This window comes from Vigna radiata, chromosome 7 (assembly GCF_000741045.1).
Source record: "Vigna radiata var. radiata cultivar VC1973A chromosome 7, Vradiata_ver6, whole genome shotgun sequence".
Taxonomy (NCBI): Eukaryota; Viridiplantae; Streptophyta; class Magnoliopsida; order Fabales; family Fabaceae; genus Vigna; species Vigna radiata.
Genome location: NC_028357.1, coordinates 1,769,463 through 1,796,170, shown reverse-complemented (window position 1 = coordinate 1,796,170; position 26,708 = coordinate 1,769,463). Strand labels below are relative to the sequence as shown.

The following is a 26,708-nucleotide window of genomic DNA, read 5'->3' as shown; positions in this document are numbered from 1 at the left end:
CAAAATGTTATATGATAAAATGTGTTAATGATTTTGTTCAACTCAATGTAGGGTCTGTGTTATCTAAAACCAGCAGCATGCATGTCGCCACACGGGCTTGTCCCCAGCAAGAAATTCCAAACCCTCCAATGAAAGTCCTAATTTAATAAATTGATGAAAGATTACGTTGGAAACGGGGATACGCATTGTATTTTATATATTTATTATTCGTAGGTCTGGAATTTCCATTAATTTGAAACTGCCTGGATTGGACAGGCAGGTGATTAGTACCATCCATATATACTATGGTCTCAATGAATGGTGAAAGTGATGCACCGCCCAAAATAGTAAGATGGCAACATCAACTTTTGCATGAACCACCACCTTCTTTTCATTATTTTATTTTTGTGCTGCTTCGTCAATGCAATATGAATTCCTTTGTCTCTATCAATGATACTTGCTTGTTCTCAACAAGACACTTTTAAAAAGTTATATGCATATTTTACTCTCAATATTCCAAACTTAATTGTCCCTAAACCTAAACCTACATATCGGATAGTTGTACATGTTCAGATATAGAACAAAGTTAAGCTATATAAACACTAATTGCTTGTTGGGACTGGAATCAAGTGCCAGAATAGGAAAAATGAGACACCAGCCACACAAAACCTAATCACAACTTGATAACTGATCTATGATGAAATTAAGGAATTTCGTCTAGCTCTGTGTTTCTATTATTAGGTACCCTTTTCTTCTTTCCATGTTTTTACCTATAGTAAAGTAATGAAAATATTTATATATATATGTCGAGTTTACTTTCACACTAACCTTTGAGTTTGAGTGATGAGTAATGTCCCCTGCCCATGCCTTGATTGGGTATTAATTAATTATTATATGGTAGAGAAAAAAACAAAGAATGAAAGCAAAGATGTTAGAAGAGAATCTCATAAACTTTTTCATTGGATCGAGCTAGGTTGGAAACCAATGCACCAAAAATACCACTAATAAGATATGGGTGCGTCACAAATTCACAGCACCACAGTGAATTAATAATCTCCCTCTCTATTGGATGTAGGCCATAACACTGCAACCTTTCTTTTTTCATTATCATTCTTTTCATTAATCATACCAAATGACCCATGAAATCAACACTCACCTCACCTACAAACTCCTTTCTATTCCATCACTCAAATCAAACTTCAACTCTTTTCATTCAAACCTTAGTCATATAAGAAAACATTTATTGATTTCTTGAAGAAAAATTATTTTTGATATATTTAAATTTTTTACATTTATACGATGTTATTCTTTTTTACTTTTTATTCTTGTTTTTTCTTAAAAAAATAAAAAAGCTTACACATTTATAATTATTTTATTCTTATATTCTGTATGTAAACTATCTTAATAGCATTACTCTTTCTTGTAATAGGAACTGTACACATAATATAGTACATAAGCTCTTGCAAACAATGTCGGGAGTTTTCATTGTATACGTCAATGATTTTGGGGTTTTTAAATACGTTTCTGAATTTTTAAATATGTAAGTCTTTTTTTTATATATATAATTTGCATTTACTATTTTTAAGGATGAACATAATTATGTCCGAATTCTTAAGTATCATAAAATGACTTGCCTATTTTAAGTGATAACAGTTTATTATTTTTCAAATGAAATGTTTTGTTTAAGTATCGTGAATAAAATTTTTGACATAGATAATTTACCTCTTTAAATTGGTCAGAGTTCGAAATAGTATTTTACTTTAACTTATCGTAAAGTGAGACATCATTATTTAAGGAATCGATGATATAAAGACAAAATCAAGAGTATCAGCTATAAAATAAAGGCTACAAAACAAAATTTGAACGTTAGAAATGTTTTTAATTGACCAATATTTCTTATCCAGAAGATATAAAAATATCTACAGAAAAAGTCATTCCTAAATTATTCTCTCTCCGTAACTCGTTTTCAGAATAAATCTCTTTTATCAATGACTTCTCAATTTATTAGTTGCCTTTTAAAGATTTAAATATTTCTAACAAAAATCGATAAGAACAAAAACAAAATCAAATTTTATAGATTTTCAAGAAATCGGTAACAAATTGTTGTAAAATCTTTAAAATATATTTTCTTCAAGAAACATTAGCATTTTGGTAAATATCTTTTGTATAATTAAAAGTTATGATTAATGAATATTTTAAAACATATAAATAATGTCATATACAGAATTTATCACATATATAATATATTTTAGATTTACCATAAACAATTTAATTGTAATATAGTTTGTTCCATATGGAACATAATACCCTTTCACAGGAGAAATTTTGATTTGAGTATAAAAACGCGAATAGCAAAACTTTTCGAGTATATTCAGCTCAGCTATACAGATATCAAGAGTTCAAACATGAAAACTAGTACAGGTTAAGATGAAGCAATTATGGCTTGAGGCACACGTTTAATTATAAATAATTGTTATATAATGAAATTCATTACTATAGGACCATTTTTTTTAATAAATATAACGAGATTGGTTTAGAGATAGAGATGGAAATGGTAGATGCAATTAATAGAAAGATAAAAGGATTAAATGTACAATTATAAAAGATGATAATTTGATAAACTTCAAGAGAAAAAAAAAATTGCTACAACACTATAAATTATGTGAAATGAAAAAAAAAAATTGATTTTAAGAATTTTTGATTGAGAGAGTGGAAAAGTTGAGATTTTCACTTTTCAAGTTGTGTTATAACTACTATTTTGATCTACATTGTATAAAAAAAATATATGTTTATATGATAAAATTAATAACAAATAAAAATATTTAGATATATTATAAATTAATTTCATAATAAATAAATATATATTTAGATTTACAGACAATATGAATTATGATAAAAATTTATAGAGTAGATATTCAGATGACACCAACCAATGTCATATTCTAAATGTGCTATAAATTAAAGAGCTGATATGTCGATGTGAATGATGTGTTTAGTAGTAAATATTTTATTTATAATCCATCAAAGTAAACTAAAATAATATTTAATAATAAAAAATATACCTTATTATTATTACTAAGATGATATTACATTTTCATAGTATTGTTTTTTATTTTCTATTTTGTATAGATTGAAATGATCAATTCCATTTATTTAATACATTTCTTTATGTATAGATTGTAGAAATTATGTGAAATATCACCAGAAATTTCTTTTTACATTAATATTCCTAGATCTAACTTAGAATCATAAGAAAAGTTGGCAGTTTCAGAAAGAAAAACTTGGAAGAAGAAGGAAAGATGGGTTTGGGTTGTCCGAAAAGTTATGAGAATTCACTATTATAGCCAAAACTCCCCATTGAACATATTATTGTCTGCAACATATTTTACCATTTTCGTCTACTTTTGTGCATATTCTTATGTCCATACTTCAATAATCCAGATTCACTTTCTCCATTTCGTTTCATATCTCATTAAAGCTATTTTCCTTGTTAATAGCCACACGTACATCCCTTTTCAAATGTCCAACAAAACCCATTGCATTTTACAATTTCTGTAATTTAATATTTCTCTCTACAACATATGTTAATAACACTGTTTTAATAAAGGTTAAAGAGTCAGAGGTAATTCTTTCATGAAATATCAATAGCTAATGGAGGGAGGAGGGTATTTAATTCTTTTACTGTTAATATGGGATGGAGGTAGTAATTATAGAGGTGAAAAAAGAAAAACTCAATCTATTTTCTAGATGCATCAAAAGGATCAAGCTATTCCTTCCTGCATCTTCACAATTACTAACTGCAAACAAAAGTAAGAGGAAAAGACTAAAATGCTCGTTACTATTTGCTACAAAAGAAGATATACGAAAGAAATTACATTCCGGAAAGTTCTTTTTGAACGTATTTCATGTGGTTTTTGAAAATTCTTTCTGAAACATATTTATTGTAAGGGTGTTTCAGAATACCATTCTGAAAGGCATTATATTCATTTTCGAAATTTTGTTCTAAAATTTTCATTTCATAAAACTTATTCCAAAATGCATTTTATACGTTTCGAAAATTTTATTCCAAAAATCAAATTCTGAAAATCGTGTTTCAAAAATTATATTCTAAAAATTCCAAAATATTTATTCTATGTAATTTGAAAGTCACTCTTAGTAAGGATAAAATAACCATTTTAGAAATTTGAAAGTAGGCACAAAGAAAATGTGGAAGTGCGTGAAGTAAAAGTTGACGCTCAAACGCCTCTCTAGGCTCAAAATTAAGCCCAAATGGCTTTAACTTCTTCCACCCCACAAATTTCTATGGCCACCTTATCATTTTTTTAAGAATGTTCCATGTGGCTGGGTGAGACGTTCTAGAAATTAATTTCCCGTGCAAAATTTGTTAAATATTTTGTAATTTAATTTCTAAAACTATCAAAGCAAATCAATGTAAAAGGATGTTACTGGAACAAAAGTTGGGAAAAAGAAAAAGAAGGTTCAGTTAGAAGAAACAAAAACATATGGGCCCTCGAAGTAACTTTCTATTTAGTTTGCTGCCACGAGTTTTAAAAATTACGTATTGATTTGTATAAGTTCAGCTTTCGTGATATGTGGTCAATTGATTCTTTTAGGTATTGGTTAAATTTATATATTCATTTAAACATTATAATTTATTTTTTATAGATCTTCTAAAAGAATATCTACTTTCATCCATACTCAACAAAATATCATTATTTTATATTAAAGTTTCTCTATATTTCTTCTCTTCATTAATATATTAAAGTTTAATTTTAATAAAGTTATAATTGTATATAGTCGGGGTTTGTTTTCTTATCATGTTGCTAAAGCAAAAATTGAAGTTATTATAATAGATTTTACATGATAATATATCATAATATAAATTTATGAACATGAGACATGTGAGAAAACCACAAAAACAAAAATCAATTGTAATACTTTATAATAATTTATCAAACACCCTTTACCATTTTAAATTATTATTTTTCTCTAAGTCACTCTTTGTGCGGTTTTCTTTATAAAATAAGTGTTCTTAAAAATAAGACAATAGGAAATAAAATGTGAAAATAGAAGAAGATAATAAAGAAAAACAAATGTATTGATAGATCATCAGAAAAAATAAAAATCAAAGTACGATGAAAGAGAAACCCAAATTAGTAGAAAAGCTCTTGGAGAGAGAGAAATTTTGTAAAAGAGTGTCTTCAATTTCTCCACGATATCTTTATTTTTTGTAACACAATATCATAAAGTAATGACTTTTTCAAGGGACTTTTTTATTAGGTTTAATGAGTTAATTAACTTCCGGTTTAGATTTGTTTATTTTTAGTCTCCTTTATAATCAATTAATAAACAATGAGGACTACTTTATGTGAAGGCTATATATTTTTGTCCAAAAATTTCATTTCTTAAATGGCTCAAATTAGTATGAAATGATACATTAGACTACAGTCTTTAATGATTTTTTTACTATCCTTTTGATTAGATGTGATATAGTTGTATCTTTCTACTAATTTAGAACAGATTTTAGATTTTAAATTGGTTGAAATTCGATATAGTAGTTAAATTTATTCTATGAAACAAGACTACTAAAAGTTATTAGTTTGTATGGATTGACTTTATTGTTAACGTATAACCAAGTTTTGAATAATTACGATGGAAGAAGTTCACTTACTTACAAAGAATCTAAAGATCAAATCAATAAAAAAAATTAGGAATGAATAAATGAGTAAAAATAATTATAAGATTGTTGTACTCTTTATAATAGGATGTATTTATAGCCTTTTTAATCTTGTCTATAGCACGTTGGGTTTTGTTATTATTAATCGATTTTATTTATATCATATATAATAGACTAAATTAGTCATTTAGTTCTTTAATTTGCAGGTTTGGTTATTTTAGCTTCTTTATTATTTTAATTGGGTTCAATTTAATTGTTCAATTTTTTAAAAAGGTTTACTTTGATATTTTCTGTTAAATTGATGCTAACGTCGTGTTCATGTCATAAGTCAATTTATGAAATTTTTAATATTTTTAAATATTTTTAAATTAGAAAAGAAAACATAAATCACCACGAGTCAAGTCATAGAGTTGTGTTATGTGGTGTTTTATATGAAAATAGTTGTTTTGAATTTGTCTAATTAAATTTATGATTCAATTTAATTATTTTATTTTTTAAGACAATCTGTTTTTGTTTTAAATTAGTAATTAAGTTTAATTACAACTTATATATTGTTTTTATTTACATTATCCATAATTTTAATTCTTGGTAAACACATTTCTAACGGTTTTGTTTATAACTGTTGTTACTTGCGGGGGTTTTATAGAAACTATCACTACTTATGGAGTTTCTAAAAATTGCGATCATTTGCGAGGTTTCGTGAAAAATCGCCGACATTTATTGAGGTTATGAAAAATTGTCGGTATTTGCGAGGATGGCATAAAACCGTCAATAAATTCATCAATAAATTCTGGATTTATGTAATTAGAGTTTTCAAAACTATCGGTAATACAATTAATTTAATTTTTTTATAATTCAAATGATTTTATTAAAAAGGAAAATATTAAATAATAAATCAAAATAATCCAAATGTTTAATAATAAACTAATTGAGACATCAATCTTGACCGTTGCACTAAAGAAAGTGAATTTAGATACAAATTTTATTCTGAATATTGATGTATAGCTATAAAATATTTACATAATTAAATGAATGCACTAATAATTAAAAAAAGATCAACGGGTATTTGAAAATTCTATTATAATTAATAATGTACAAATATTCTTAAGTGTATATTCTCCTTGTTCACCACAACTCTTGCCATCATATATGTTGTCTCCTTAAGTGTCTTCAAACATTCTTTTGGAACTAAAGAAGGGTTTAAGCCCACCATTTTCGCTGCTTTTGCAAAGTGCTTCAATTTGAACCAACTTTCTTCCTGTTTATATCACACATCAAGTGCTAAACTGTTAGCAAACCTTAAAAAGTATATATGCACATTACTATCCAAAAGTTTTAAAAATTCATTTAAAGCTTATGGAATACACACATCTCTAATTTGATCGAGCTCGATGTTTAAAACTACTCACTGACTCCATCCCTAAATAGAAAAAAAATATAGGTTTAATGTCTTGGTAGGTCCTATTTTTATTCAGAATCTCAAATAAATCCTTTTCTTTTCCGGCGTCTCAATTAGGTCCTTATTTTTTGAAAATTACATCAATTAAAACCTTACCGTTAAATTAGACCTAACGACGTTAATGTATATTTGACGTGGCATAGTTAATTATATTTTTAATTTACGTCGCTCACTGACCTGGATTTGTGTTATTTTAAAATTAAAAATTAAGAAAAAATTAGGATCCACTGGAGAGTTGCTGGATTCACCGCAATCGAAGTTAACTATCGAGATGGTTCCGCAATCAGAAAAACCTAAACAGGAAAACCTAAATTGGGCGTCGTCGAGAGGGGCTTCGAGGTAGGATCAATAATAAACTTTTACAGGTTCATATATTTTCTCTGTTTGGCATTTAGGTTACCCATCTCGAAGAAAAATAAAATTAAAAGTCATGATTTTACCTCCTTGTTTGAAAGAGTTATGTCAGGTTTGGAATCTTGAAAGTACCCATTCTTCCTTCAGTCAACCTCTACCTCCACGTATCCCTACTGTTATCGTTTACATACTAAACAATTAATTCTTTTTTTTAATGCTTTGAGGGAGCATATGTGTTCTGTGGAGAGCGTGCGGAAGGCGGAGACAGAGTAGTCAAAGGAGGCGTTGGTGGTGGTGTTGGTGTTGGGGTTGTTGTCGGTGGTCGCGATGTTGGGGTTGGGAAAGGAGGAGGAGGGGCGCGTGGAAAGGACGAAGGCGATGGTGAAAAAAAGGAGGGGCGATGGAGGAGGAGGGAGGAGGGGTTCGGTGGTTGATGAGAGTGAGTCGGAGAGAAGGTAGGTGGTTGGGTCGAGGGAGTTGTGTAGGTGAAGCAGATTTGACAGCATTACCAAGAACAACTGATCCATCCTTTTTACCTTTCACCTCCCTCACCTCACCTCCTCAACTATCAATATCCCTTTTGCTCCATTAATTTGCTTGAGGATTTAATGATTACAAGCTCAACTGCAAAAGATTGAGTAGCTTTTTTGTAGTTTTTCTTGTATGATGTTTACTTTGGGCTGTTGAATTGGTTGATTGGGGCTAGGTTATTTAGAGAAGTAAAATAGATTGAGTTATTGGTTTCATCTGTTATAATCAAATGTTTGCAGATGCTCCAGCATAAATGTACCTTGGAATTATAAGAAAAAAGTTCTTGACTTTGGGCATGCTTCTGGAGGACATGGTCTTGAGATTCAAGATATTGGAATAAAGATGATAGGAGAAGGGATGATGATTACGTTGAGGATGTGATGGAGCAGATTAGGGATTTACAAAACAAACTGAATGAAGTTATCTTTCTGGAATTTTTTCCAATTTTTCCCTAATTTTTTAATTTTAAAATAAGTCAAATCCACGTTAATCAACCCTGTCAATTAAAAACGTAGTCTCCTGTGCCACCTCAAACATACATTAACACCGTTAGGTTTAATTTAACGGTAAGGATTTAATTGATGCAATTTCTACAAAATAAGGATCCAATTGACACATTGAAAAGGAAGAGGATCTATTTGAGATTTGAGACGAAAATAGGGACCTACCGAGACATTAAACCAAAAATATATATAGAAAGTACTAAAAAGAATAAAATCTAATCCAATAAAAGAACAATAAAAATAACAGAACCATAATTGCATCGACTCAAAGCCTGAAATAATAGGAATAGTTTCATCGGTAAATGTGTTAACACTTTCATCCTTTTTGGCGGCTTCTGCCTAGACTTCTCCACCAATGAGGATCTTTATAGTGTAGTTAGAGCTTTAATATATCCTCGAAGGGATACTAAAGAGCAAAGTTAAGAAAAAAAATAAGTAAAAAGTCTTAATCAGTGATGTTCGATTTCAATGTCATATTGTCTACTAAACAAAAACAAATCAACACATTATACCTCAAGCGGAATATATGTTGGCCACTTCAACTTTCCAACATTAATACATGGTAGATCACCTGAGTTGCAAAAATCTACGATTAACAAAATAATCATAAATGATCACCTCCTTAGTATCATCATCATCCACTTCATCCTTTCTCTTTAATGTAAACTGATAAAGGTTGATTTAACGTGTTTGTGTGTATATATTTTGTGAACAAATCAACTCCTTCATAGCTTTTACCTTGTTTTATCCTCACGTTTAGTGTGTTTTCTAGTTTTCTTGTGTTTTATTTAGTATATGCTTGTTTTACCTCTAATTTCTTTGTTTGAGTGTGTGAAATAAATGAATAGAAAGCAATTCTATTGGAGGAAAACAAGCAAGAACTCAAGGGAACATATTTTCGGACAATAAAAGATCAATTTGAAGCAAATACCCATGTTGGACGCCTTTGGAATTACACAAGAGCCTAAATTTTAGAATGCTGCCAAAACTGTCAGGCCCGGGCCTCCCAAAAGGGGGTTGGGACGCCACAAAAAGGGGTTGAGGCGCCACAAAAGGGGGCTTAGCGCCCCCAAAGGGGGTTGGGGCGCCATTCCATTCACAAATTCACTGCAGAGTTGGCGCTTGGGCGCCCCAAAGGGGGGCTGAGCGCCCTTTGCCTCGTATTTTCACCCTAAAGATGGCGCCCGGGCGCCCCGGAAGGGGGCTGGGCGCGACTTTCGCTGATGTGTCAAAATGGGAGAGGCCCTTGGAGGCTATTTGGGGTGTTGGGAAGCTCTCTCACTCCTCCTTGGGTCTTCAAGCTTCATCAATGGTGATTTTGCCCCTTTTGGATTGAGGAAGAAGATGGGTCACAAATTGGAGATGAAGATGCGAAGGGGAGGTGCAAATGGAGCATGGAGCAACTGCCAAGAACCTTGGGAAAGGCTTTGCATCTTCTCTTTGGTTCCAATTTCTTCCCTATCTCTTCAATTTTGTGAACCCTAAGTTCTCCACTATGGAGATTTTTTCTTATTTGTTGAGATTAGATGTATGAAAAATGAATCTTGTGTATTTTGTGATGTTAATGCATATGTTTTTCCATTTCAATGTTAGTATTTGATTTCTATGCTTAATGCTTGCTTTGGATTGATCACCCATGCATGAATTATGGTTCTTGATGTATTGGAAAATATGACTTGAACTTAGAACTGAAATTGAACACCTAATTGATGAAATTGAGTTGTTTGTAAGTGCATGAGAATGAAGTGGATGAACTCTAGTCTTGAAAAATTGTAAATACACTATGTTACATTCCTTTCACACCAACTGTTTGATAAAATACCAAAAAGAGTTTCTTGTGTTGTTTTGTGCACTTTGATGTCTAATTGAGTTATAAAAGGAAGAGTTGTCATGTGTTGCACAAGTCCCTTGGAAGAGAATGATATTTATCACTTGCTACGCTGCGACCGGTGCACTTGCCATTGGTTTTGCAACCAACCTAAAATATCCACACTAATAAAATCCTAACTTGTAGGACACAATATAACTCTACCAAGAGTAATAACAGAAATGTAGAAAATTAAAGAACAATGACAAAAAAGGATAATGAAATATAGTTGGTCTTTGCACGGGAGTTCACTAAGCACGGTAATTTTATACTCTTGATTGGATGGACTTGTTTTAATCCTCAAATTTTTCAATGTTATCTTGGCTTATCCAAAATAATTAAATAAAAATGGTATTGATGAAAAAAAAAAAACCAATGAAAACAACATAATGTGAATTGTCAGAGAATTTGCTTACCTTTACCCAGTCAAGAGAAAGCAAGTATTTTACATTCTGATTGGAAATGAGGAAGTCCACCAAAGGCTCAAGGGTAACTATCATTGTGTTTGGAATTTAAATAACCAAAACATATACTAGTATAAGCTTCGATTCTTTAAATAACGAAACTTATTCGTCTGCTAAGGTTAAAATTACATTCAAAGCTTTTCCATTTGTACTGCTCACTACAAGAAAAATGAGAATTATCTAAGGATATTTACATACGGATTTTGATTCATATATAACACATGTATTATATACGGATTTTATATACGGATCACGAAAAAGAGTTATATACGGATTTTATCTACCGATATATTCGTATGTAAAATCCGTATGTAATGTTGGTGCGTTTAAGCGGGAACTTTACCTAAGGATATAATCCATATGTAACCATTTAAAATCCGTATGTAATCCAGAGATACATTATCCACTGATAGTACATACGGAATCTTAAAATAAATTATTACAAATTAATAAAAAATTAAACAAAAAGGTTAGGTTTTGTTTTTTTTCCCTGAAGCTTCTTTCATTTGTCTGAGTTTTAAAAAACCCTAGGTTTTAGGGAGAAGAGCGAGGAGAGTGACAACGACACCATCCACCTCTACGACCTCTCCACCACCTCTTCCCTTGGTTCCCTCCACTAACACTATGCCTCTGTCACCATCTTCTCCTTCTATGCCCCTTCCAATCTCTCCTTCCCTCGCAACCTCATCTTCGTTGACGCCGCTAGGTCTCTCACCATTTTTTATGTGGACGGCTTAGTCCATCTTACCATGCTTTTCATCCACCGTAACGCCGTTATCAACGACCTCGTCCTGCACCTGTCCGGTGAGTGCGTCCTCATCGTTGCCTATGACAACTACCTCGCCATCGTCAACCTCGCCACGACCACCCCAACTGCTGCTTGCGCCTCGACAAGGAAGCTACTCTGGTCAAGTTCAATGCGTCCGGCGACCACTTTTTTATGGCCGCGAAGGAAAGATTTCTGTCCACCAGACTAAGGAGGCACGCATATTGTTCGAATTGGAATACTCCAAGCTCGTTCTCTACGTTGCTCCTATTAGGGTATGTGGTTCTTCAAATTCTTTCTTTGTTTTCTCTGCTAGGGTTTAGGTAGCATTTGATGAAGAAAGTTTGGTCTATTATCACTTGTTAAGTTTTTCGGGCGCCTAATACTTGTTAAGTTTTATGGTATTCTTGTGGTGCATCGTTAGGAGATCTTCATTGTGCTACCGGTGTTATGTTTAAGGGGTGTTGCCTTTAGGGAAGATTTTAAGGTATGTTGTGTTTTTTTATGCGTTTGGTGATTGAGAATATTATTGAATGAGTCACAAATGCAAGATCACAAGTACAAAATGGTAGAGCAAAATCTTATTAGTGAGAAGGTGTTTTCCTTTTGGTTGAATGGGGATCCAAATGCGAAAAAAGTTGGTGAAATATTTTTCAGTGGTGTTAACCCAAAGCACTTTAAAGGAGACCACACTTCTATTCCAGTTACTGAAAAAGGTTATTGGCAGGTTAGCAAAAAACCAATTTATTTGATTAGGAATTCCTTTTAAATACACACAGACACATATATATGTATGTATGTATTCACACCAGAAAATTCTTGAGCATGAAAGTTATCTTTTGCAGATTGAAATTGGAGATTTTTTTATTGCAGGTGCTTCTACAAGTGATTTTATTGTTCCTCGACAATAAAAACTTCTATTTTGGAATATGGTATAAGGAGTGAATCTAGACTGAATTTTTTACTTCCTAATACTTGAATTTGTTTTCAGTATGCAAGGTAAAAAAACTATATCTTTACATCAATGTTTTTGAAATGAGATTTTTTTTATTTTATTTGTTGCATATGCTTTGATTAATGGGCTTTAAATTCTGAAACATATCAATGTTCTTTTAGGTGTTTGTGAGGGTGGTTGTGCTGTTATTGTGGATTCAGGAACATCTCTAATGATTAAGGATTAAGTGAATAACTAACCTTCATGTAATGATTCTTTAATGAAAACACATTGGGCGAATCTGGAAAAAATTGAGATGTCATTGGGGTTGAACTCTTAACATGTGATTTTTTAATCAGGAAAGATTAACTGTGTAAAGCATCTTGAATGATTTCATTCCCTCCTTATATGATTCATGTGTACCCTTGCTATAGTAATTTCATATCAATTGAAGGAAATTATTTTCTTAAAGTTAGTATTGCCTCAGTAGAATTCAAAATACCAATTTTATTGTAATAGTAAAATCCATATTTAGATTCGTGTCTTCTTACTTTAACTCCGAAGCTTAACAATTTCAATTTCAATTTCTTTTTAAGTTACACTATTTGATAATGAATTTGTGCAGTTTTATGTCTTCACAGCCGCATTCATTTTTATTGCTTATTATCATTAAATTTCTTTGAAAATCTCCTATTGTATAAGGATTATTTTTATATTATATCTTTCTGTAAAAAAGATAGAAGTTATTATAGTCATTGTTTTTGGATTTATTATGTAATATAAGGAATGATTGAATTTGACATGTGTAAGCTATTGATTCATGTTAATTTATGGATCGCAAAAGGGATAGAAAATTTGGATAATTAATTTTTTTATTAAATCATAATTACATACGAATTTTTCCATATGTAATTACATTTTTAATTACATACAGATTTTATATATAGATTTTTTCGTATATAATTATATACGGATTTACATACGAATTTTTCCATATATAACTTCTATACGGATTTTTCTGTATATAATTACATACGAAAAAATCCGTATATAAATTATATACGGATATATCCGTATATAACTTATCTACGGTAGTTTTATATACGGATTTTTGTCCGTATGTAAATCGTATGTAACCAAGTATTTTATACAGATTTTGGGTCTTATATACGAATTTTGACTGTATGTAATTCAAATTTTTTTTGTAGTGAGTTTGACAACGACATGATTTGTATATCATATGTTTCTTCTCAATATATACTGTCCAAATGACTAAAGAATAATAATTTTGAAAGAATTATGTCGAAATTAAGAGTGTTGAGATATTTAAGAAAAACATTTTCGTTATTCTTATTTATTATAATTATACATTTATTAGGTTTAATTTTTTATTTTATTTTCAAAATGGTTTGAAAGGAGATTTATATATATATATATATATATATATATATATATATATATTATATTATATATTATGTTGGAAATGTAATATGAGTTTAAGTCTCACATTTGATAGAAATGTAAAAGTAAAATACCATATAAAGGTGAAAACTTATTAACTCATTTCTTTAAGGTTTTGGATTGATAATAGTGTCAATCCCTTAATTATATGATTTTGAGTTCATGTCTCATTGGTTTTAGGTTGAGGGTGGTGTCAATCTCAATCCCTTGTATATTTCCCTTTATAAACATAATATATTAGATAATGATACTTTGATAATATTTTTTTTGACAACATTTTAATATCATCTATGTTTCATTATGTGATTGGTCCAAAATTACTCCACAATCAATTATAATAATCATAAACACCAATATGGACCAATCACAGAATGACACAAAATGATGTTAAAATGTTATCAAAAAATGTATCAAAGTATCATTATCCTAATATATTAGAGTGTATAATGAGAAAAAATTAAGTTAGATTTTTTTATTCATATATACGTACATTCCCTAAGATGAGTTTATTTACCATTTGTGAAAAATTAAGTTAAAATATTTTTTTGGAAAAACTTCTTTTAACAACACTTTTTTAATAACTTCTTGACAACATATACGTGAGAGCTTGTGATTGATCCGTTTTAAATATTTTTTAAACATAAATTTAAATAGACCAATAGAGTGATGACATGTGTCCCGTTATAAAAAAAGTTGTCAAAAAATGTTGTCAAAATATCATCATCCTATTTTTTTTTTTTATTATTAAGATATATGTACATCCCCTACTAGGAGGAGTTTATTTACCATTCTTTGTGGGTTGTCAACCTAGCTTTTTTCCTTTTTTTCTTTGCATGTATTTTTATAGGGGTAATGATACTTTGACACCTAGAATGTGACAAATTTTTTACACCACCACGTGTCACATTCTGGGTGGTCCACGTGTTTCAAAAAATAAAATAACAGTGGATTCACTGTGGAGTTCAAAACAAGTGGCATATTCAAAGATGCCCTCTTGGTGCTAAAAGTTAGCCTAAACTATCCAGTTATTTGTACATTGCTACCACTTTCCTTTCTATACCATCACTTTAAAGAAAAACATTTCCTTCAGGATGCACTTCGATATAAATGTGTCCTTAAATGATAATTAATGAATTTTATTCAATAAAATTGGTTAAAAATAAACTGTGAAGTTCAAAACAAGTGGCAGATTCAAAGATGTTCTCCTTGTGCTAAAAATTAACCTAAACTACCTACTTATTTATACATTGAGATCTCTATGTTACTACACATTGAATCACGTCATTCTGTCATTTTATTTTTTAAACCACGTAGACCATCCAGAATCTGACACGTGGCAGTGTAAAAAATTTGTCACCCGGGTCAAAGTATCATTACCCTTTTTAACACATATCTTAAGAATGCAACAAGAAGGTCATTATTGACTTTGTTCAACTTAAAACATTTCCCATGATTATAGTGCATAAGTGAGATCCAATATTCTGTGTCTGGTGTGTGCGATTTCTTAGAGGAAGATACACAGTGGAACATACATAGCAACCAGGTTGTCTGAACAACCTCCCTACTCCGACTCTATTGGATCATTGATACTTTCCAACTCCCAACGTACAAACAATTTCATTCTCTCCCTAATCTTCCTCCACAAACATCTCTCAAACCTCTCAACAACTCTCTCCAATCTCTTCCAATTTCACTCTCATATCTATCTTCATCAACAAATCCAACACAACACACACCCATGGCCCAACCCTCCAAATCACGATCCAGGAGATCGTCATCATCAACTTCTTACTCATCAACCTTAACAACACTCATCTTCACCGCGCTTTGTGTTTTGGGCATATGGATGCTAACCTCCAACTCCGTCGTCACACCTAAAACACACACAGCCATTGATGATAACAACTCTCAAGCCACTAACACTCAAGATCTCGCCCAAGACACGCCTGAAACCACCACATCAACGACAAACACCATCCAACAAGATGATCCCCTTGAAATCACCACACATGTCGCAGACGAATCGTCACGTGAAACAAACACAAATGTCTCAGAAGAGCCACGTGAAACCGCCACAAATATCCCAGGAGAGCTACGTGAAACCGCCATAAATATCTTTGAAGAGCCTCGTGAAACGACCACAAGTACCACAGAAGAGTCAAGTGAATCTATCACCGAAAGCCATGACAAAAAGGAAGGTGATGTATATGGGGACAACCCTGGCAACCTCCCGGACGACGCCATAGCAAATGAAGGTGGAAACAGCGATAAGAAAGAAGTTTCGAGTGCAAACGAAGCTGGCGAAGGTGTGCTCAATGACCAGAAAAGTAATGAGAGTGAGAAAGACGCGCAAAGTGTTCAAGTATCTGAAGGGGAGCAAAAGGGTGAAGAAGAGAACCAGAACATGGCACAAGATGAAAAAGAAAACCCAAATACAAAACAAAATGAAGAAGCTGAGAATGTGAATACGAGAGAAAACCAAGAAGAGGGCACGAGTGGGGGTCAACAAAACTTTGATGTGCAAGGAGGTAAGGGCAATGACGATGAAGCGAATGTGCAACAACTAAGGGAAGACAAAGGTGAGGTGACGGAGAAAGAACCAAAAGAAAGGAAGCAAGATGAGGGTGGAGAAAAGGAAAAGGAAAAGAAAAAGGAAGGGCAGGTAAGAAAATGGGGCCAAGTGTTGAAGAGGGAAACCGCAACGGAAACAGCAACGGAAACAGAAATGGCGACGGAAACGGCAACGGATAAGTCTGATGAGGGTGAGAAGAAGGGACAGAAGGAGGAATCGGGTGAAGTGCAGATGCAAGATTTGAAGTGGAATCTGTGCAATGTCTCAACTGGTGGTGATTATATTCCGTGTTTGGATAATGACAAGTATTTGAAAACTTCAACAAGAAAACACTTCGTACACAGAGAGAGGCACTGCCCTGAAGATGCACCAACTTGCCTGGTCCCACTTCCCAAGGGTTACAAAATACCAATCCAATGGCCTGCCAGCAGAGATAAGGTAACAATGTTTGAAGCGATAAGTTTCGTTAAAATCATATTTATTCAACACTTACAAAATCATATAATAGATTTTAAAAATTCTTCATTCCAGTTTAATTTGAGGAATGATACACATATATATATATATATATATTTTAGTAAACATGCCTTTCTAACAGGTATGGTTCCACAACGTACCACACACTCTCTTAGCAGACGTGAAGGGACACCAAAACTGGATGAAGTTGAAGGGTGAATTCTTGACGTTCCCGGGAGGGGGCACCCAGTTCATTCACGGTGCTCTCCACTACATTGATTTTCTTCAACAGGTAATTTTATTACACATATGTATATATATAAACTCGTAGAGCAAAGTTGTATTACAACTTGCGCATGATTGTTGAAAAGAACTTGTAATTGTTATACAGGCCGAACCAAGTATTGGATGGGGAAAGCACACTAGAGTGATTTTGGATGTTGGGTGTGGGGTTGGCAGTTTTGGAGGTTTTCTCTTTGAGAGGGATGTTATTGCCATGTCTTTTGCACCCAAAGATGAGCATGAAGCACAAGTGCAGTTTGCCCTTGAGAGAGGGATACCGGCAATATCTGCCGTCATGGGCACTCAAAGGTTGCAATTCCCCAGTCAAGCCTTTGATCTCATTCATTGTGCACGTTGTCGTGTACCTTGGCATGATGATGGTTGTTAATCCTCACCAACATTTTTCCTTTCGTTAATTTTGTATGTCATTTTGTGAACCTAGTCTTTCGATTTTCCGTTGTTCACGTTGTTGAAGACAGGTGTGTGAATCTATTGTAGGTGGCATGTTGCTTTTGGAATTGAATCGTCTTCTTAGACCAGGGGGTTATTTTGTGTGGTGTGCTACACCTGTGTACCAAAAGATCGAAGAAGATGCTCATATATGGAACGGTATGATACATGCAAACATATTGTTATTAAAAAAGGAATACACTCTGACATTTTGTTATTTTCTCTAGAAATGACCGCATTGACCAAGGCCATTTGCTGGGAACTCGTAACCATAAAAAAGGATAAATTGAATCAAGTTGGCGCAGCCTTCTACCGCAAACCCCTTACCAACGAATGCTACGATCAAAGAGAGCAAAACCAACCTCCTATGTGCAAAGCGGACGATGATCCAAACTCTGCATGGTAAATCTATCGACTCTCTTGTATTTACAACTTGTATATATAGGATCATGGCAGAAAATGTCAATAATATGATTACTGATATTTTATATTGCAGGTATGTTCCGCTGCAGGCGTGCATGCACAAGTTGCCTGTTGGCGATGAGAGAGGAACCAAGTGGCCTGAAGCTTGGCCTCAGAGACTGCAAAAAGTCCCAGAGTGGTTAAAAAACATGCAAGGTGGAGAGCAACTTTCTCAAGACTTTGCAGCTGATAATGAACGTTGGAAAAACGTTATCGATGAGCTTAGCAACATTGGGGTATCTTGGTCTCACGTCAGAAATATCATGGACATGCGAGCTAGTTATGGAGGGTAGGTATATATATCGATTCAGCTTGGACTACAACAATCACGTATATATATTTTAATTTGCATGCCATACTTTTAGTCTTGATAAATCTATCATGCATGCCTTGTTAATACAGTTGTACCATTGATTATAAGGACGCATTTATCAAAGTTAATGTGAATGCAGATTCGCAGCAGCTATTAAGGATCTTCCTGTCTGGGTATTTAATGTGGTGAACATAGATGCTTCTGATACACTTCCTGTGATCTATGAACGGGGTCTTATTGGCATATACCATGACTGGTGTGAATCCTTCAGCACCTATCCACGAACTTATGATCTACTGCATGCAGATAATCTTTTCTCAAATCTAAAGAAAAGGTAATAATGGAAGCAAACAGTTGTTCAGCTTATATTTTTTTGCAGAGTTAACTGTTAACTAATAGAAATCACGGAGTTTAAAGCAGCTGCTTAAAGAAATAACAGTCTTATCATACAGAATAGTTTGTGATTAAAGGAGAATAAGCATTATTGATTAAAGTGTGGTTTTGTCAGGTGCAATCTTGTTCCCGTGATAACAGAGATTGACAGAATACTAAGACCAGGAGGTAATTTGATTGTTCGTGATGAGCCTAGTGTGATCGGTGAAGTGGAGAATTTGTTGAAAACTCTCCATTGGGAAATAACCTCGACAAACCAAGAAGGTCTACTTAATGGGAAGAAAGGAATGTGGCGACCTTCGTCATAAGTAGATCTGTGTCTTTGATGAAGGAGACAACATTGGGTATTCAACTTAGAATGCGTTTTCAAACAAGCTTTGCATGGTAGAGAGATGGGGTTTCGTCTATCATCTACCTTCTATAGCACAATAGTTATCTTAAAAATGTCACACCAACAAATGACATGTTTGTTGTAATACACGGACCAACAGAGAGAGATTTGTAGTTGTCAATAGAAAAGGTCACCACGGCACTGTCTGGTTGTCTGTTCGATCTTTGCATTCAGAAGAAACAATTTTTGTTTAATAGAATTGTATTTTAGTACACCACTCAATTTTATATTTCTTCTTCTTTACTTTATTCCGAATATTGTAAGGTATCATGGTTTGAGAAATAATTTTTCATATATGTGTACAAGTATTTTAATAATCCTTTAATAATAATAATAATAATAACATAGCAACATTTACATTTAAACTAATCTATGATAAATAATTAAATCACTACTTAATTTAAAATCCTCAATCCGGTCTTCCTAAAGTTTTATATATTTTCCTTTTATTATTATGGACAAAGTTAAAATGAAACTTCAAAATTGGAAAGGTAAATGTACCTTATGACTTGGATGCTCAACCCTCGGTGAAAAGTTCGAAGGAATCATCGTCAAAATCTGAGTCCAATGAAAGCTGAGGTTAGAAATGATAAGAGTTGAACCAATGGGAAGTTCTTAATTGTGTTCTTCACAAAATTCCTAAGATATGTAGCATACGTTATATAATATGGCTATACCATACTAGGAAGATCGCTGATGATGTTTTTAAATTTCCAAACCAGGAAAGTTTATTTCATTTATTTTCAAATTTTCCAAATTACTAATAGATTTATGTTTGGTTTGTATGATTTGTTGTCTTGAATATTTGTAAATGATATGCTTTTGTCTCTCTTTTCCTTTGGTGAATATTGTGTAGATGCCATGTAAATTTAGTCTTCTTTTTATACTTTCATCTTTCTCTCTTTTACCAATATTGTGCAAACTATCATTATGTAAATTTGGTCTTTTTTATATACTTTTATTTCATTTAAGTACATTGTTCAAGTATTGATGTATGAAAATGTGATTTCCAAATCAAAAGAAAATATAAGTTAGGTATTTCATAATCTGAGTTAAGGTTAGTTAAAATGAGGATATAGAAATAAATTATGACTTAATTAGCATTGAAATTTAAAATGAATAAATATACAATTAATGTTATGTGATAAGTGTAAATTTAGGTTATATATATATATATATATATGAATGACATGATGGGATGATCTTGAATGAGATTTTGAAAAGGAATGGTTTAAGGCCGTGAAATAAATAGGATGGATGTGTGACTGAGTAGAGTCAGGGTGTTAACCATAATCTACTTTTTTTGTGGGAAAGTAACCAAGTAAAGTTAGGGCAGGAGTCATAATCTATAATGATATGTTATTTATTAGGTGTGGATGTTGTGAATGTAATGACTTCTATGAAAGGAGCATTGTATTGAAGTGATGTTATGTGGTGTGTAAATCTACTATTACGAGATTCATTTAGAGGAAAATATCTAGTTGTGAGAGTCAAAAGAAGTTATTATCTGGAGTTTCAGTATAGAAAGGACTAGACCTCACAAATAAGGAACTAACTTATGTCATACTCAAGAGGGATTGATGTTCGAGTATAAAATCTATAGTTATATTTTTTGAGAGACAAGAGTAAGTTATGACAAGTGAGAGATTCTAAGTTTCTTAATTCATTGATTTTTCAAAAATAGAATCAAATGTTTGTTTATATCCGAACCACAAGGTTGAACCATGAGGATTGTGTTTTGTGATAGACATTTAATTCTTAATGTAAATTGTTAATTTTGAGCTTGAATGTGAATTATTTATTGTAAACATTCATTAGCTTAACTTTTGTTTTTTTGTGTTGTGAAACACACCTAACAATAATAATATATATATGTATTATATATGAGTAGGAAACCAAGTTGATAATCTTGTTAGGGATTCAATAGGTGACGATAATGAGTAACAACAAAATTGTAGCTCCTTGAGATGATACAATGGATTGTTTACATGTACCTATTATAATATTTATAACCTCTAAAAAATATTTATTCATATCTTTTGTAAAAAAAAAATCATGCCTTCGAGAATTATAAATAAATTGGAAATGAGTACATATATTTGTACATTATTTACTATGCGTTACTACTTATATGATGATGTAATTAATAGCCTAATAAGAATATCTTTTTCTTCTATACAATTTTGCTTTCTATTTTTAGACTCTATATATATTTGTAGATATATAGAGAAATACTTAACTGTCATCAATTTAAACTAAAATAGTGTCATTTATTATTTTACAGTCTTGTATACTATTTCTAACTACACTTAAACTTAAATATAATTTGATAAAATTATTGAGAGTTCAGTTTGATGAGTCTTTTATATGGAGATGACACTAAAATTAGTATTGGCATCATCATACACTTTTTAGAAATCAAAACTATTAATTATAAAATAGTTGTGGAAGTCAAAAGTAATGGTTAGTTATAAAATTTAATTCTGTTAATTACTTCATGGCAGAAATGTAATCTGAGTGAAAAGGACTATGTAATTACATCTTAAAAGTGTTAAAATCATTAAAAATTTAAAATAAAATTAAAATGCTAAATTTAAGAGTGAAAGACATTTTCATAATCACTCTTTCTGGAATGAAACAGAAGAAGTCAAAGAAACAGCAATTTCGGCACGCTGCTACTTAACAAGTCAATCATTTTTTCTTGGTAAAACAAAAAATATTTGGTTTAAACCATTTAGGCGTCCCTATTATTTTCGTTAATTTGGTCCCGGAATGAAACAGAAGAAGTCAAAGAAACAGCAATTTCGGCACGCTGCTACTTAACAAGTCAATCATTTTTTCTTGGTAAAACAAAAAATATTTGGTTTAAACCATTTAGGCGTCCCTATTATTTTCGTTAATTTGGTCCCCTTCTTTTAAATTTTTCCAATTGAGTCCTTATAAGTGCTAATTTGAAACAATTTAGTCTCTGCCGTTAAAAATTGTTAATAGTGTTAAATTGTGCACAGGTGATTGTCTGACGTGTTAAACATTTTACTGTGATGCGATACAGGTGATTGTCTGACGTGTTAAACATTTTACTGTGATGCGATACGTGGACGTGGCGTTTTATCCCATCATTTAAAAGGATCATCACCATTATTTTATAAAATGAAATTATATGAAATTAGGGTTCATGAGTATGAGGCGGCGAGCAAAAAGAAATTGAAGACACGGTTGCATCAGCGAAGTTTATTCTGAGCAACTGCCTGGCAAAGTTCATCTTCATAGAAGAGAACTCTATTAGAAGCCAAAGATTTGTATAGGGGCCTTGGTATAACTGACGGCACCAAGCAACGCGAAGGAAAAACTGACTCTGGGAAAAGAACTGCTGCAACCTGCCGCATCTCGGAAACTTTTAGGCGAGAAGGAGGTCGAGGCCCAAGTCTCGGTGCTTTAGGCGTATGTGGACTTGGAACTCTCACTCCCTTCTCATCACCCTTGGACAAAAAAGGCCAATGCTTAGTAGGACGAGGAGTCATTGTGCTTAACATTTCTTGCCGAGACTGATCTGGAGTAGTATAATTGAAGTAAAATTGTCTTGCAATCATAACAGCTTTCCTAATTCTATGAGAAACATGGAACACAACTCAATCAAAAATATTGGGATTCAATTACAATAGAAATCTGAATCCCAATTCTTGTCGTTGTTGCGGTTCTTCACCCTTCTACACTTCTTGTGTTCCCTTCAGTAGCTCTCGAGATTTTAAAAATCTACCTCTGCTTTTTCCTTCGAATCAAATCCTTTTGATCTCTCCGCTTGTTTTCCCGCAATGTTGTTGCCTTGAATTTGACACCAAATTAGAGTCCATGAGATTTCACAAAGTAACGACGATCGCATCGCGAGAAAAAAAACCCTTATTTCTTCGAATGGGATCAGTGCCGTCAACGCGTAAGAGTGGCGCATTCTCTCCGAAGATGGCTGAGTATCTGTTTAGGGCACATTCCCAATTTCTTTTTTATTGAACAGAGCCCTAATTCCTTTTTTTCATTTCCCAAATTTTATATAATTACATTAAAAATTAACCGTGATTGACAGTTTTTAACATTACTACGTTTCTTTCTCAACCGTGTCACGTTTTGCCTCCAATTAAAGCATTTAACACGTCATTCCATCAGTTGTGCATAATTGTAATACCGTTAACTATTTTTAACGGTAAGAGCTAAATTGTTTCAAATTAACACTTATAAGGACTCAATTGGAAAACTTTAAAAGAAGGAGACCAAATTGAAAATACTTAATAAAAATAGAAACACCTAAATGATTTAAACCAAAATCTTTTTAAGTTTAGAGTATAGACAGCCTCAAAGAAGCTCATATCTTGTAAACATTGCTCATAACTCTTTACAATAATAATAAAAACATTTAGATTTCATTTAACTTTCCAAAGGAATGTTTCTTGTGGCATCTCATATATTTTAAAAGAAAAAATTGTTTTAACAATTTTTTTTACAACGTGATAGTTTATGATTAGTACGTTTCAAATATTTTTTTAAAAATAAATTCAAATAGACTAATAAAATAATAACACATATCTCGTTGTCAAAAAATTGTTAAAAGAAATTGTTAAAATATCATTATTTATTTTAAAAATCTCCACACCTCCTTACTTTAAACATTTTTTTGACTGAAATTCATCTCATATAAACATTTTTTGAACGGAGAGGTAATTTGGAAAGTATAACTTTTATTGGATGGAAGAAGAAACATCCCATTTAATCAGCTCTTAGATATTTAGTCTTAATTGATTTAGATGAAATTTAAAGCAGTCTAAAATATCTATTTTAAATTTTTTTTATTTCAAAATTATTATTCTGAAATCTGAATTCAGAAATGATTTTTGAAACAATCATTCCAAATATATAAAAAAAATCTAAAATAAGTGTTTTAGCATATATTTCCTCGTTTAATAATGACTTATAGAACACCTGTTTTAGAATTTGTTTTTGTATTCCAAATATAATTTTTTTCAGAAAAAAATACTCTATAAAGTATTTACAAATTTAAAAATACTTTTTAAGATATCGAATCCAAAAAATATTTAAAGTAAGAAGATGTATTAATTTTTATTATATTTTTTAATGAAAAATAATTTGGAAACTATAACTTATAATGAGAAAATGTTGTTAAGAAGATGTATTAATTTTTATTATTTAATACGACAGAAATGTTGTGTTTAACAAGTCAGAGTTTGGGTTTGACATTTAAGAGTGTCTTGAAGACATGTTTGAACTTGTTCATTCATTCTTAAGGAAACATCGTAGTTTGGTTAATTTGATCCTGAAAGGTTATGGAGCACTTGGAGATGGTGAATGAAGTGAAACACCAAAGAATCAAAGCCAACGGGATATGGTTACATGTAGCAGAGAAAGGAACAGGCCCACTTGTTCTTCTGCTTCATGGCTTCCCAGAACTATGGTATGCCTGGCGCCACCAGATCAATTACTTGGCCCAACATGGCTATCATGCAGTTGCACCTGATCTAAGAGGCTATGGTGACTCTGATTCTCCTATTCAACCTACTTCCTACACTTATCACCACCTTGTAGGTGACCTTATAGCTTTGCTTGACCATTTTGGTGAACAACAGGTATCAAAATTTTCTCATTTCTTTTTCTTTCTTTCTTTCTAAACTTGTATACATTTTTTTGTATGATCATGCTTCCTTTTTGACCCACTTGAACAATACAGGCATTTGTTGTTGGATCTGATTGGGGATCAACAATTGGATGGCATCTGAGTCTGTTTAGACCTGACAGAGTAAAAGGATTTGTTGCTTTGGGTGTTCCTTACCACCCAAGATCACCCACCAGTAAAACGGTTGAAACTATCAGAAAATTATTCGGAGATCAGAGTCATGTCTGCCAGTTCCAGGTTCCCTTTACTTGCTGTTTGTTTTGACATTTTTATGTATTTAAAAACATGAATTTTATTACAAATCTAAGATTTGTGCTTGCCTGAATTGCTTTTAGGATGTGATTTATTTGTTGAGTTGGGTATGCAGGAACCAGGCAGAGCAGAGAGAGCTTTTGCTAGATATGATTATCTGACAGTGATGAAGAAGTTTATTCTGATGATAAAGACAGATTTTCTAGCATCTCCAGAAGGCATGGAGCTAATTGATTTCCTGCCAACACCTTCTGTTGTGCCATCATGGATAACTGAGGAAGAACTCACGGTTTTTGCAGACAAATTTCAAGAGTCTGGTTTTACTGGTCCACTCAATTATTACCGTGCAATGGACTTGTAAGTATTTTCATTACTGCTTTTCTTGCTTAATTTTAAAACATAATAATTCAATTCCTTGCCAACTACACAATGCAACTTTGAATTCTCTACTATAGTCAAACTTGGAAAAAACAACTCTTTTTTTGGCGGCTGATAGCACTTATAAAATTGTATATAAGTTGTGGGCTAATTTTATATTATATTTCCAACAATATAGTTTGACAAAGATAAATTTAAATTAAGTTGACTTCTGAGCTAAGCATAAACTATTTCATCTTATCATAAACCAATCTTGTTATAGAGTAAAAATAAAATCTGACAGATGTTATTGTTAGTGAAAGAACTCACCTTTTTACTTCCGCTGATGGTCTATGGTTACAGAAACTGGGAGCTTCTTGCACCATGGCAAGGATCAAAGATAACAGTTCCAACGAAGTTCATAGCAGGAAACAAAGACATGGCTTTTGATCTTGAAACATTTGGTACAAAGGCTTTTGTGGAAAGTGGTATTTTCAAGACTCTTGTTCCCAACCTTGAAGTTGTTATTATAGATGGCCACCATTTTATACATCAAGAAAAAGCCCAACAAATTTCGGACGAAATCCTTTCCTTTATCCGTAAATTTCCCCCCAATGCTTCCATATAACGTTGCCGATTTATGTAACTTTTATTTTTTGGTGTATTTTTAGCTATTTATATCGTTGTTTGTTAAAGAAAACTCCTGGATCTCCATTGTTGATTATTTACAATTTTACGTTAGAATAGTGGGTTTTTGTAAGAGAAAGGCAAACAAATCATCCATTTAAAAACTCCTTAATTTATAGGAGTAAATTAAAGGTGAGCAATGACACTAATGAACAATTAAATAGACTTTGAATAGATTTAGTAATTCTACAGGGAGTATAAATTAACCTTAATAATACTTCCAGATATGTGGGGACCTTCTGTTTACTAGAAAAAAGTGTACGAAACTCGTGCAGATTCACTTCTATGATAAGGTTACAGCTGAGTCAATTTTTGCTGGCAAACAGTCAAATGCGTGCAAATAGTCTAGATCTACTTTGTTTTTTACCTTTAGATTATGAACTTTTAATATTGCCTATAAACGCTCCCCTACGAAAATGGT

At 32.2% G+C, this 26,708-nt stretch overlaps 2 protein-coding genes across 2 annotated transcripts; both read left to right on the top strand.

The window, feature by feature from the left end:
- Window positions 1–15,733: 15,733 nt before the first annotated feature.
- Window positions 15,734–19,231, top strand: LOC106765920 (probable methyltransferase PMT27). The gene is made up of 8 exons (XM_014650687.1): window positions 15,734–17,005; window positions 17,166–17,315; window positions 17,415–17,685; window positions 17,804–17,914; window positions 17,983–18,157; window positions 18,252–18,506; window positions 18,670–18,864; window positions 19,039–19,231. Exons 1-8 carry the CDS (start codon window positions 15,734–15,736, stop codon window positions 19,229–19,231), a joined length of 2,622 nt encoding a protein of 873 aa, XP_014506173.1.
- Window positions 19,232–24,551: 5,320 nt separating this feature from the next.
- On the top strand, window positions 24,552–26,345 carry LOC106767414 (epoxide hydrolase A). Its single transcript, XM_014652298.2, has 4 exons — window positions 24,552–24,944; window positions 25,046–25,228; window positions 25,359–25,600; window positions 25,964–26,345. Exons 1-4 carry the CDS (start codon window positions 24,645–24,647, stop codon window positions 26,226–26,228), a joined length of 990 nt encoding a protein of 329 aa, XP_014507784.1. The 5' UTR covers window positions 24,552–24,644; the 3' UTR covers window positions 26,229–26,345.
- Window positions 26,346–26,708: the final 363 nt, after the last annotated feature.